General features: G+C 44.5%; 2 protein-coding genes across 9 annotated transcripts in view; one reads left to right on the forward strand and one right to left on the reverse strand.

Annotated features, from left to right (window-relative positions):
• PBLD (phenazine biosynthesis like protein domain containing) overlaps nt 1-3,634 on the reverse strand; it is a 31,976-nt gene extending 28,342 nt beyond the window's left edge. Inside the window, exons 1-2 of one of the 2 annotated variants that reach the window (XM_048312090.1) lie at nt 2,967-3,634; nt 599-698 (exon numbers count right to left, since the gene is read on the reverse strand). In XM_048312090.1, coding sequence (XP_048168047.1) covers nt 599-698; nt 2,967-3,050 — 184 coding nt within the window. In that variant the 5' untranslated portion in view covers nt 3,051-3,634. The remainder of the gene's footprint in view (nt 1-598; nt 699-2,966) is intronic. The other variant, XM_048312091.1, reaches the window with a different exon arrangement.
• A 140-nt stretch (nt 3,635-3,774) lies between these two features.
• HNRNPH3 (heterogeneous nuclear ribonucleoprotein H3) lies at nt 3,775-10,912 on the forward strand. Of its 7 annotated transcripts, none has more exons than XM_048312098.1 (10): nt 3,775-3,983; nt 4,948-5,084; nt 5,618-5,756; nt 6,301-6,488; nt 6,897-6,983; nt 7,295-7,422; nt 8,669-8,804; nt 9,021-9,101; nt 9,187-9,273; nt 9,540-9,631. In XM_048312098.1, exons 2-10 carry the CDS (start codon nt 4,967-4,969, stop codon nt 9,551-9,553), a joined length of 978 nt encoding a protein of 325 aa, XP_048168055.1. In that variant the 5' UTR covers nt 3,775-3,983; nt 4,948-4,966; the 3' UTR covers nt 9,554-9,631. The 7 variants fall into 7 exon arrangements, with proteins under 7 accessions (XP_048168055.1, XP_048168053.1, XP_048168051.1 ...); XM_048312096.1 differs by having other exon boundaries at nt 3,776-3,983; nt 6,301-6,443; nt 9,575-10,912; XM_048312094.1 differs by having other exon boundaries at nt 3,776-3,965; nt 9,575-10,912.
• Nucleotides 10,913-12,269: the final 1,357 nt, after the last annotated feature.

Below are 12,269 nucleotides of genomic sequence, written 5' to 3' on the forward strand. Positions count from 1 at the left end.
TCCCTCCATTTAAACCAATCAAAGGAGCAGCCTAATGTGTAAGATTTGGACCACTTCAGAAATCCCAGCTTCGTTGGAAATCTGCATTTTCCAGTACTGGCTGCACAGACATCTTATGAGACTTCATGACAAACTCAAGTAACATTATAGATACCCCAGCAATGATTCTCTGAACAGCCAAGCCAGATTCTACTCACTTTGCAGTCCTGTGCATATGGAATGAGCATATTCCATCTCTATTCTTCTGATTGTATAAGGAATTATTTCAGGTTATTATTAGTAATAAGGGAAATACTAATTGAAAGATGTCTGCACAGCATTTTTAGGAGACTGTCTATAGACAACTTGCTTATTTAATAAAAGGCACTAAAACAAATGGTCTGAATTATGAATAAGTATGTTTATATTGTAAAATAAATTTGAGCACAAATACTTTCAAGAATCCACCTGCAATAGCCTCATTATAATCTTAAGATACATCGCAACTTCAAGACTTTGGTTTGCTGTCTTAAAAATTAGCACCATTCCTTATAAATGTACCCACAGTGTCCTCCTATTCCTTTGTTAGATATTTTGGAGAGTAAACAGAACCACTAACTTTTGGTAAAGTCATCTTCAGGTTTCAGTTTTCTGATGAAAGCTGTTTCTGAAAGGTTCATTTCTGTTGCAATTTTTTGGTGCAAATCTTCATCCAAGTCCTAGGGATTTAATAACAAATCCAATCAAGAGCAGGCTAAAAAATGCAGTCATTTAATTTTCTATTATAATAAAACATAGATTCAGTTTTAATTCAAAATACTTTCTGAGAGTAAAAAAAACTTTAAGCATAAAAATGGGATAATAATTGTGGTACACAGCAATTTCTAATATCTGCCCTATTAGTTTACAAATTCTTGGACTATGTAGAAAACAAAATCACCTAAAAACTAAACTCAGTCTTTCCAGGAACACAAATCTCTTTTGGTTGTTGTTAAAGTCACACAGAGAAGTTGTTATTACATAACCTAAAAAGAACTACAACTTTCTTTTTACAACTCTGAAAAATCCTTGCCAGCAAGAGGCCTGTAGTGCTGGCAAAGGCCAAGCCGGCTGCTCAGCCCTTACTGCTGTGCCCACGACACTACTCTTCAAAAACAGGAACAATATGCTCCCTCTGTAGGAGCTGAGAACAAATAAACTAGAAAAAAAATTTTAAAAACTGCTGAAGCTCACTAAGTGCCTGTGATTTAAGCCAGTGAACACTGATCCCAAGACACCCAAGCCCCAGGGATTGTGTAACATTCTCCTTGGCCCATGTTCCACTGCTCTTTCCCCACAGTTATGCTGACTGGCCAGGTTTGAGAATCTGATCTTTAAAATACTGAAACTCAAGTGAAACAAAGTACTAAAGGGACCCGGTCTCTCTCTAAGAGATAAAAATTTTCCCTTTTAACTTTATTTACTTCCCTTAATAACTAATCCTTTTCAGTCAATAATCCCATACTACAGATACAAACCAGTAACTGATCAGTACACTAGAGCTGTACTTGCAGACTGAATTCTATGCGGTTAAACAACATTCTAACATTTTACAGTACAGTTACATTCCCTTTATCCCAGTAAGAGTTCTGTCAGTTACTGTAAAGGTCCTAAACCAGAACAAAGACCAGTAAAAATGTTGTTAAAAATAACTCTTTTTAATAACACGAAACTTTATTGAAACACTGCCATCCTGTGGCACCTCTGAAACACAGAAAGGGCTGGTTTTGCCATTCTTGCATTTCTCCCGATTTTTTCTGTAAAGCATCTGCTGAGACTCTGGAGGGAGCAGAGAACAGTTGTTTTGCATGGCTGCATCACACTTTCTTGAAGCTTAGAATAAAACGCTGAATTAGGATCTCAGCTTTAGCTGTGACACTAAAGCCTCTACTTCCAGGAATTGTAGAAAAAATTTTTAAATGTCTGCATTCCAAAGTCATCATGCAAGTAAGTAGGCCTCAAGATATCTTAACGGAATAAAGTAAAATTAATATAAAAAATGCAATTAGAAACTCATAATTTTAAAGCAGAGATCATTTTGAGAGTATGTAGATTTTATGGGGCCAAAAATACCACCAAAGAGAGACATTCCCAGTCACACCTTTAGCTGACCTGGTAAGTAGGCAATGAGATTTAGACAGACTTAGGAACATCTAGAAAGGATTCATATTATCATTACAAGCCATTGCCATTGGCTACTTTACATATATTTTCATATTTACAATTCTTATCAGGAGTTACAATACAAACAATACAAGGCTTTTATAAATTTCTAATCCATCTTAATAATTATTTTTGGTAGAAATCAGAACCAGTTAGTATCAACTCTTCACAACACCCAGATGAGGAGGATAACTACTGTCAACTGCAAGAAAACTACCACGCAACATTGAAGCAATATAAACTGGTTGTTTAAATTTGGCCAAAGCTAAACCCAACACACTAATGGTAAAAGACTCATACCCAGGTCAGTATCTGTTCTTTTTCTTTCCAGAGAAAGAGGAAAAATGAAAGAAAAAAAAGGGAGAAAACCCACACCAAAACCAAACCTCACAGTTTAATCCTCCTGTTTTACAGCATTACTTTTCAGATTTCACTCTGAATCCTTCTTAATTCTTCAGAATCTTTATTCTGAATCATTCTTGAAGAAATTAAGCCACTTTTTTACTTACTTCAAAAGAAATCCAGCCTATTCCTTAATAAAATATTTTTTAAAGCCCACAAAAAATTCAAATGTTGTCTTGTATGATATCGTTTTGATGAAAAAAAAGAAGAGCACCCCTATGCTAATTTCTCTGTATTCTGGAGCCACAGCAAACAAGTCTTGAAAGCAGAATTCCCGAGTAAAGAAAGCAAAGACTAATGCAATGCTGAGCACTCAGTCCAAGTACAGAATAGCAAATGTCATTGCAGTACCTCAGAAAACAGTTGAGGCTTTTTAAACTTACATTTTCAAGCAGACAAACTGCCGCAGGATTTCCAGAAAATGGCCGGTTTGTAAATGCATCAACTGTAAAAATTGGGATTTGCATTGTCCTGTGCACCTGTCTAGCCGCAGGCTATGTTCTGCAAGGTACTCTCTAACCTGTTTTACCCCAACGAACAGCAGAACTCCAAGTTAATGTTTCCCTGAGGGCAGGAGGAGTCAGCGGCCCATCCTGTCACTTCCTAGTGCCGACACGGATTGAGACTCCTTCCTAGGCCCCCGGCGCTCTGCACTGATTTTTTTTTTTTTAAATTAAAACACACATTTTAGCCGCCCTCACCACTAGCCACCGAACTTTTCAACGCGCCCCTTCACCACAGCGCCCGGCCCAGTCTGCCCCGCACTGAAGGAGGCGGGGTCCTGCCCGGCTCAGCAGGTTTGCTGAGGAGACGTGGGCAGCCATTGCGTACGCCCACACCGGGCAACCTTCCTCATCCTCACTCCCTCCCAAAGCTGCGCCCAGGGAGAAGGACACGCTGAGCAGGACACAAGCTCCAGAGCACGACCGACCACCGCCACCGCGGGCTTGAGGCGATGGCGGCCGGAGGCGATGGCGGGGCACGCGCGCGCCACACCCCCACCTTGGGCCGCGCGCGCTCCCGCTTGGCGCCAAAACGAGCGGCGCCGGCCGCGTGACCGAGGGAAGAGTGCGCACGCGCTCGGGCGGCCCCTCGGCAGAGGAGGCGGTGAAAGGAAAGGGCGGGAACGCCCCCTCCCCTACCCCGCATGCGCCGTCGCTCCCTTCCACCATCCCCCCGCTTTCCCCCCGTGAATCGCGCGTGCGCGGGAGCTGCCTAGGCGGGTGTGAAGCGGCGCGCGCTGCCAGTATCGCGATAGTCGCGCGGCCAGGACGCTCCGCTGCCCGTGGGCGCTGCGCAGGTGTGGGGCCCGCCGGACGGCCGGGAGTGAGCGAAGAGGCGCGTCCTGCCCAGCGCGAGCGGGTGCCGGGGCAAGGCCAGGGGTGCGCGAGAGGCTCGCGGTGAGCGGAGAGGGCGAGCGGGCCGAGCGAGCGGCGGCGGGGCCCGCCCGGGGAGGGTTCCGCGGGCGAGGGGTGGTGACGGGGGGAGCTCTGGGCCCGCTCGGCGCCGGGTCGGGCCCGGCGCGCGCCCGCGGGCGGGGGAGGGGGGAGGCGGTGCGGAGCCTCGTTCCCGATCGCGGCCGCCATTTTGAGCGGCGGAGCCGAGGACGGCGGCGGCGGCGGCCCTAGGAAAGCCGTGGGCGGGGGTCTTGGGGCGGTGAGGGTGCACGGGCTGGGCGGCGCAGCACCTCCGAGGCAAGAGGTGGGCAGCGGGACGCGACGGGGGGCACGGCGGTAGCGGGGCAGCCGGGGGGCGGGCGCCCTGGGGAGGCGCGGTAAATGGCGGCGGGGAGCAGGCGAGGGGTCAGGGCCGCGGTGTCGGGAGGACGGTGGGAGGCGGGATCGCGATGGCTCCGTGCCTGACGAGGCGGCGATGGCGGCTCCCTTTGTGGGACGGTGGCGGTGCCCCCCCCTTAACACGCCCTCGTCACACGCACACTCCCCCGCCGCCCCCGGCTGAGGGCAGACAAAGGAAGGCCCTGTGGTTCCAGCCCCTTTCTCAACTGTTACGCTCCAAGAAAAAAAACAACCAAAGAAAAAAACCCAGAAAGCTTTACGGAGCGGATGTGAAATGTACTCTTAGTAAATGCCGAGCTTTATGTGCCGTGGCTGCCCACGTGCTGCCCGCCGTCCACGCGGTGCTCCCCAGTGGCAGGCCTTAAATCCCCGTGGTGGGGGCTTTAGATACCATTGGGATATGTTTAGACGCAAAGTTTGAAATCGGGAACAGAAATAAAGCTCATGATCCATTATGCTAGTTATCTAAATAAACAAAACCCACCAGGTTTCTTTTTAAGGGAGGAACTTAAGCATGGATGGAATCTCAGTAGGTTTTTTTAATTTCTATTTCGTTGGGGTTTTTTAGGATTTAAATTAAATAAAAGATGGACTGGAGTGGAAAACACAATGGGCCCAATGATACAACCAATGACGGAACAGTGGTACGACTCCGAGGCCTGCCATTTGGTTGCAGCAAAGAAGAGATTGTTCAGTTTTTCCAAGGTACCTCCTGTATAGTCGGAGTGTAGTGGGTTTCTTTAGAGTTTTCTTGTATCTTTTATGTAATGTTTTGTACACGTTTAATACCTGTTAATGGGGTGGATGGGGAGGGATTGTGCTAAATTAGTTTGTCTTAAGTAAGAATTATGTTCTGTAAATGAAGCACAGATAACCACAGATGTAGTAGAACACAGAATATATCTAATTTAGTCGAGGTGGGAAACATACTGTGCATATTGGGGTAACCTGAATGTTAGCATTTGGATCAGTTAAATTGCTTGATTGGTAGCTATATTTTCTTCGTGTAACTTAGGTGGTTGTATTTTTGCATAGTCTAAACAGAAAAGTAGTATGGCTAAATCCATAAATGTTTAATGAAAGATCATGGGCTTAAATTGTTGGGTGATGGGGGAAACAAGGTGGTTTTCTTTTTCGTTGTTGTTGTTTAGATATGCTTTAAGTATTTGCTACAGATGGGAATGTTTCAGCCTTTAACACTGTTCCCCTTGACGGGGTTATTTGTCCTTGGGTTAAAGGGTTGGAAATCGTGCCAAATGGGATAACATTGACGCTGGACTACCAGGGGAGAAGCACAGGGGAGGCCTTCGTGCAGTTTGCTTCAAAGGAGATAGCAGAAAATGCTCTGGGGAAACACAAGGAAAGAATAGGGCACAGGTGGGGATGGAGAGTTTGGGATGGTGTTAAATCTTTATTTTTTGGGGGTTGTGGGTCAGTAATGCTTTTGGGGGGTTGGGGACCATTGGGGAATTGGCTGTTTTTAAGAATTTTTGTAACTGATCCTAAGTTAACTTGGGAAATACAGTAGATTTGGGGGGTGGGGGAGACAGTATTGCACTGGGTAGTTTGCTAAACTCAGAAAATTGTTTCAATCGTTCTTATGTAGGGTAATTTGTGATAAATGCTGCTATAGCCAGATATTGTTTTTCAACAGTATGTTTCTCATACTGGAAAGATATGTTTTAAGCTTAATTTGTACAGCTAGAATTTTCACATAGTAATTTCTGCCACTGTAAAGTGGGTTTTTTTAATACACTTAAGATTCTTACAGTTTTGAGGAGAAACTTAAGTTGTATGGTATCTCTAGTCACTACTATTGGCTTGTACATTTAGTTCTAGAAAACGTAGTATGGCCTTTTGTAAAATTCAGACTGCTTCTGCCTGTGTTCTTACTGGTACCTTGAAAATCCTCTTTTATTAGATATATTGAAATCTTCAAAAGTAGTAAGAGCGAAATCAGAGGATTCTCTGACATGCCAAGAAGAATGATGGGACAACAGCGACCTGGACCATATGATAGACCATTAGGAGGAAGAGGGGGTTATTATGGAGCTGGGCGTGGAAGTATGTATGACAGAATGCGTCGAGGAGGTGGTGGATATGACGGTGGTATGTTCATCTAATGAACACAGGTTCTGTTGGCAGTTTCATGTTTCTGACATACTTGTCAAGAAATAAGAAATGGCAGTAGCTGTAATGCCCATTAGGTTTGATGTATTTATCTGAAAAAACTTGTATGTATATATCAAAACGTGTGGCTTAGTATTTAAGATGAACATAAATAATAAGGGAGCTATTTTCAGCAGAATCTTGATCTCTCCGTTTGCATGTTTTAGTCTCTGTTATATAAAAAATGTATTTTTGCACTGTGTTCAGAAATCCAGGTTTGACAGTCTGCAGAGGCTGTTTGCAAAGTGCTGGGTGCCCAAAGACTGCAAAATTGAGTGTTGTGTGTGCATTTCTCTGTGAATTCTGAGCAGTAATGTGATCGTTCCTTTCCTTCTCTCCATTGCACAGGATATGGTGGCTTTGATGATTATGGTGGCTATAATAACTATGGCTATGGAAACGACGGCTATGACGACAGAATGAGGGATGGGAGAGGTAAAAGAAATTAATAGTTTGTCTAAAAAGGTTTTCCTGTTACTTGAGTTGCAAAACACAGTATTTCCAAGACAGAAATAATAGCTTCATTCTATTTTGTAAAGAAGGTTGTTTAAAAAGGGGAGGGGATTGGGGAATCGTAAGAAAAGGTAAATAGATTGCTTAGGAGGGCTTCTGGTAAGGTTTGGGTTGATACATGGGAAGTGTAAACACCGTGCATTCAGTGGTATAATTCAGTGCTTTCAGAAAAAGAGTAGTGATGACTTTTGGCTTTTCATGATCTTAGAGGTGTGTGGGTTTTTTTGGTTTGGGTTTTCCAATAGGCATGGGAGGACATGGCTATGGAGCTGGAGATGCAGGGTCGGGGTTCCATGGTGGCGGTCATTTTGTTCACATGAGAGGGCTGCCTTTCCGAGCCACGGAAAACGATATTGCTAACGTAAGTACCACGGGGAAAAGGGCTTCCTCATGCCAGCAGTGTGCATGTCCCTATCTGTCCTAGTCCAAACTCGGGGAGAGTTCTCAAGTCACTGCTACATCTGCTGACTAAAGCCATGGCCCTTCACGTGAGTTGCACAAAGTGAATGAGCTTTTATAAAGCTACTGTCCGAGGTGGGATTACCAGAGAAGTCAGCAAAGCTATATTTAACGTTAATCCTTGCACTCTTTGCTCTTTTCATTTCCATAAAAGGTGTATTGCAGAGACAACAGTTGCTGCAATCAGTATTCTCATTTTAAGGCCTTCAGAATTTGTTTAAGCTTATCTGATTTTGTGAAAATGACAGAAGATGTGAAACTTAGATTGCTTAGTTTTGCATATTTGTTTGTTGACCTGAGACTTTATTTCAGGAGGGACAGGGTGGGAAGGCTGTAGAGAGCTGTGTTGGCTTGGAGAGGACTGTACCCTTCCCTTTACTCGTAAGAGATCAGGGTGATAGGTAAAAGCACATCCGCAGGGTTTTGCGAATGTGTTCTTGTGTCAGTGCAGATGCGTTGTTTGTAGGGAAAGAAGTTTTTTTGGGAGACAAGGCCTGGTTTAACATAGCATGTCCTTGGAGAGAGGCTATATTGCTAGTTGCACGTATATATTATATACGCAGAACTCCATTCTTAAGCTTGTGTTTGTTTTCTTTTGTGGGTGGGTTGGTTTACTTAAATGGAGGTGTATTTTCTTGTGTCAGTTTGATTGTTTCATTTAGGGGAAAGACTATTACAAGGGCTAAAAGTCAGGCTTTGATCTGGAGCAGTGAGGAAGAGCAGTCTGATTGACAGGCAGCTTTTCTTGAATTCCATGAATGCATCCTTGCGTTGAGAAATCTGAAGAAGCCGAGCGAAATTAAAACCAACTGATTATATTCCTGTCCAGGATGGTGTCGCATTTGACTTGTGTTGTTTAGAGCAGTGTGTGTGGGTAGGAGTTGTTTGTATCTTTGCTTTCAGAGAAAGCTCCTCAGGCTCTGTAGCTGCAGCACTCCAAGCTGTGTAGTAATAATGGATTGTAAACGTAGGTTGACCTGATGTTGAATGTCCACAATCACTAAGTAATACTTGAGAAATTAGTGGTTAAATTTATGTGGCAGGATGACATTGAATTGATGCAATGCACCACTAACCAGGGGAACGGATATAAAGTACCCGGCCTTGAATTCTACATTAACGCAATTTGGTTTTTGTTTTTTCCTTAGTTTTTCTCACCATTGAACCCTATAAGAGTTCACATTGATATTGGAGCAGATGGAAGAGCTACGGGAGAGGCAGATGTGGAATTTGTAACACATGAGGATGCAGTAGCTGCGATGTCCAAGGATAAGAATCACATGCGTGAGTGTCGTGTTCCCTGATGCTGCCGTTTGGCCAGCCTCTAGCAGGGCTTTGAGCAGCAGATCCACCCTAAGGTTTTCCCCATTTACCACATTGCAGACTTGCTTGTTTGTGGCCTTCTGTCTGCTACCTGTAGGGGGGAGGGGAGTTGCTTTGTATCTCTGCTTCTGGTCTGGGAAATAAAATACAAAGTGAGGCTTTTTTTGCTTCTTACAGAGCATCGATATATTGAACTATTCCTGAATTCCACTGCTGGAGGTGGCTCTGGAATGGGAGGCTATGGCAGAGATGGAATGGGTATGCATCAATTGCACACTTAGCTGATTTTTTTGCCAAGTCTATTGAGTTCCAAGCTTGTAATGGTGCCCTCCTGGCTTTGCAGATCAAGGTTATGGCTCTGTTGGTAGAATGGGAATGGGTAGCAATTACAGTGGCGGATATGGAACTCCTGATGGCTTGGGCGGATATAGTAAGTACAAGTTCTCTTTTAAATGTTTGAGTGGAAACTGTAAATATCTGTTGTCTGACAGACAGGGGGCAAGGGTGGTGGGCTTTGGGCTGGGAGAAAAGGAGGAGGAGCAGTGGTTTTTTGTTACTAAATCTTTGGGGACTTTACACGCTGTACTACTGCAGCAAATGCTGGTTAAGAGCAGTAGTGCTGGAGTATTGTTAGTGTAAGTTGTCATCTTCGGTCAATTGTTCTGTATTACCCATCCCATTTTTTCTTTTTTTAAGGTATGTATGCGTGACCTTGTGTCAATTGTTTGCAGGTCGTGGCAGTGGAAATAGTGGAGGATACTATGGGCAAGGCAGTATGGGTGGAGGAGGATGGCGTGGGATGTATTGAAGGATAGCTTTGCTTCTGCAAAACACCTTGGAAGAAACAGTCTCTGGTCTACTAGACTTTCTTACAAAACTTAATTTCTTTTGTATTTTAAGAACTTTATAATGACTGAAGGAATGTGTTTTCACAATATTATTTGGTAAGCAACAGATTGTGATGGGAAAATCTGTTTTCTGTAGGTTTTATTTGTTGCATACTCTGACTTTAAATAAATTTTTATATTCAAACCACTGATGTTGATACTTTTTATACTAGTTACTCCTAAGGATGTATTACATATTCAAGACTACAGTCGGTTTAAAATGTTGTACTATGGTTCCATAAAGGTGGTTGTACTGTAACTCCTATGAACACTGATTCAGTTCTGTGTAATCTTGGTCTAGTGAACAAATTTAAACATTTACTTGTTTAAGGGGAGAAAGGTAGATGAATAGGTTAGTTTATTTGGTAATGACTTTCCTAAACCCTTTTGATAAGTTGTATGTAATAATTGCACCACGGCATAAAGCTGTGGAGGCGCAAAGGCGTTGTTCTGGCTTCTTCCTCCTGCTGCCAGCACCCCCCAGCAAATGCACACCTGTGTAAATGAGCAGCACCCATTTTCTGCCTCCACACCACCAACCAAGCAGCCACGTTTCTTCCCACACATTGCTGTAAGTGTTTTAGAGCCTGCATTTCACACATGTAACCTGCAAATCAAACTGAAACACTAGCACAGCTTTTAGCTAACATGACATAGGTCAAATACTAGTTAATTTGAAGCTTTTTACTTAGTATTTTTTTTCACATACATGCTTTTAGGAAACGTGGGGGATTTGGAAGCAAGTTACTTCTTTTCTTTCTTGAATTTATTGTATTTAAACACGGTTCAGCTTTTTTTTTCACTGCACGGAGATGATTTGTCTGTATTTGTTCAAAGTTTGCCAAGCCATTCTACATAGGAGCTCATTAGAAGCCAAGATCTCTAAAGCATCTATAGGCCCAATACTCGCTCAGTAACACACAACCCAAACACATTGATAAAACTTCTTGTGCATTTGTGACATGTAAGATATGTAAGAAACTTACTGTTTGAAGACACTTAACATACCTGATGTGTAGTGGAAAAAGGTATTTATTCTTCTGAGCCAGTGTGATCTCCCCAGTTAACTGCTTTGTCCTCAATGCCTCCCTTAAAATGTCAAATGTGATCTTGGGTATTGCAAGTCTGTCACCTGTTTTGCTAGTACTGTGTTATATCTGTAATAAACGTCTTCTTGTGGGAGAGAGGAGAATGGAATTTATTTCACTAGAGAATGGGTGTCAAAGGGACTGGAAGAGCTGAAAAGGGTAACTGGCATAGGAAGCTTTCCAAGCACTGGAGCAGTGCTGGCTAGGAAGGGGAGGGAAAAAGAGTTCTTAATCATTTGAACCATCGCTCTTCAGACCTAGGGGGTTGTTGGTCTGTTGCCAGGGAAGCTGAGGTGTTGCCCAAGTGGCAGTGGTAAGACCAGAGTTAATTCAATTGCAGGAAAAAATACCTCACAGGAAGGTGGAGGAAAGGTGCACTTGAAGGAAGCTGGTTTTTACCGTGGGTATAGCAGAGAGAAAATCCTGCCAGCTCTGCAGCGCCTCCTCGCTCGGGAACACCTGGGGTTCCATCTTGGGAGAAGCAGCCCTGACGCCTTTGGAGAGCAGGCTGGGGTTGTGCTTTGAGCTCTTTTGTACAACCAGGCAATCTGCAAAGAGACCACTGCTCTTCAGTCCCAGCCAACGCAATTGCACTGTGCAGGACAGTGAGTCCTGCCTGCGCGCCCTGTCCCTTCACCCTTAACGAGAGCAGCGTTCGGCCTCGAGCCTTTCAGCTCCCTGAAGCAGCATTTAAAGGGCAGAGGAATCGTTTCTGAGAGCCGTGAGCAGAGGTTGCCCAGTCCGTGAGGCCGGGGTAGTTTCATGGCCGTGTATTAATTACAGCCTCGGCTCTGGCAGCGCTGGGAGCTGCAGCGCTCCGCTCCTGCCGGGAAGCGCCTGTGCAGCGGCCACGTGAGGGCTGCCAGGAAGGGCCGGGCGATCCCTTCACTCCCGGGCAGGCGAAGCAAACACGGTCCGTGAGCCCGCTGTGTGGGGCGGGGGCTCAGACCCTCGAGCCCTGCGCGGGGAGCAGCAGGAGGAACATCGGGTTGTCTCCGGGTGCTTGCTAATGCCCCCAGAGCAGGGAAGCAGAAGTCGCTACATTTCCCAAGAGGAATAAAATGCTGGTCTGATCCTGTCTGAACAGTTCCAGGCTCTCATGGGTACCCCCACAGTTCGTCCTGTGCACTGTGAGAAGGATTTGGAATCAAGAGCAGGGTTTTACAGAAAGACGAAGAAGATACAGCATTAATCGCAGTGGTGTCCACAAACCTTAAAAGCAGGCCAGGTATGTAGTTTGATGCCAAGGGAAATGAAACCACATGGAACATCCAGCATTGATTTTGTTCAAGCCAGAAGTCTTACCTGCAGTCAGTAACAGCAATCTGAATAATTACACACTTTTCCCATGCAAATAGGGCAGCACAGAGGGGAGGAAAAGATGGCAGTTAAGCAACAGAAATTAATTTATTGCACATAGACGATATTCTTATTTTAAAAGATTGCCTATT

This window comes from Corvus hawaiiensis, chromosome 8, assembly GCF_020740725.1.
Source record: "Corvus hawaiiensis isolate bCorHaw1 chromosome 8, bCorHaw1.pri.cur, whole genome shotgun sequence".
Taxonomy (NCBI): Eukaryota; Metazoa; Chordata; class Aves; order Passeriformes; family Corvidae; genus Corvus; species Corvus hawaiiensis.

Excerpts from the sequence above, each read along its gene's own strand:
- HNRNPH3 (XM_048312094.1), top strand. The coding sequence starts at position 4,967 with ATGGACTGGAGTGGAAAACACAATGGGCCCAATGATACAACCAATGAC. Across the intron at positions 6,984-7,294 it reads CAGAATGAGGGATGGGAGAG|GTTTTCCAATAGGCATGGGA; the intron begins GTAAAAGAAATT and ends TTTTTGGTTTGG. Across the intron at positions 9,274-9,574 it reads TGATGGCTTGGGCGGATATA|GTCGTGGCAGTGGAAATAGT; the intron begins GTAAGTACAAGT and ends AATTGTTTGCAG.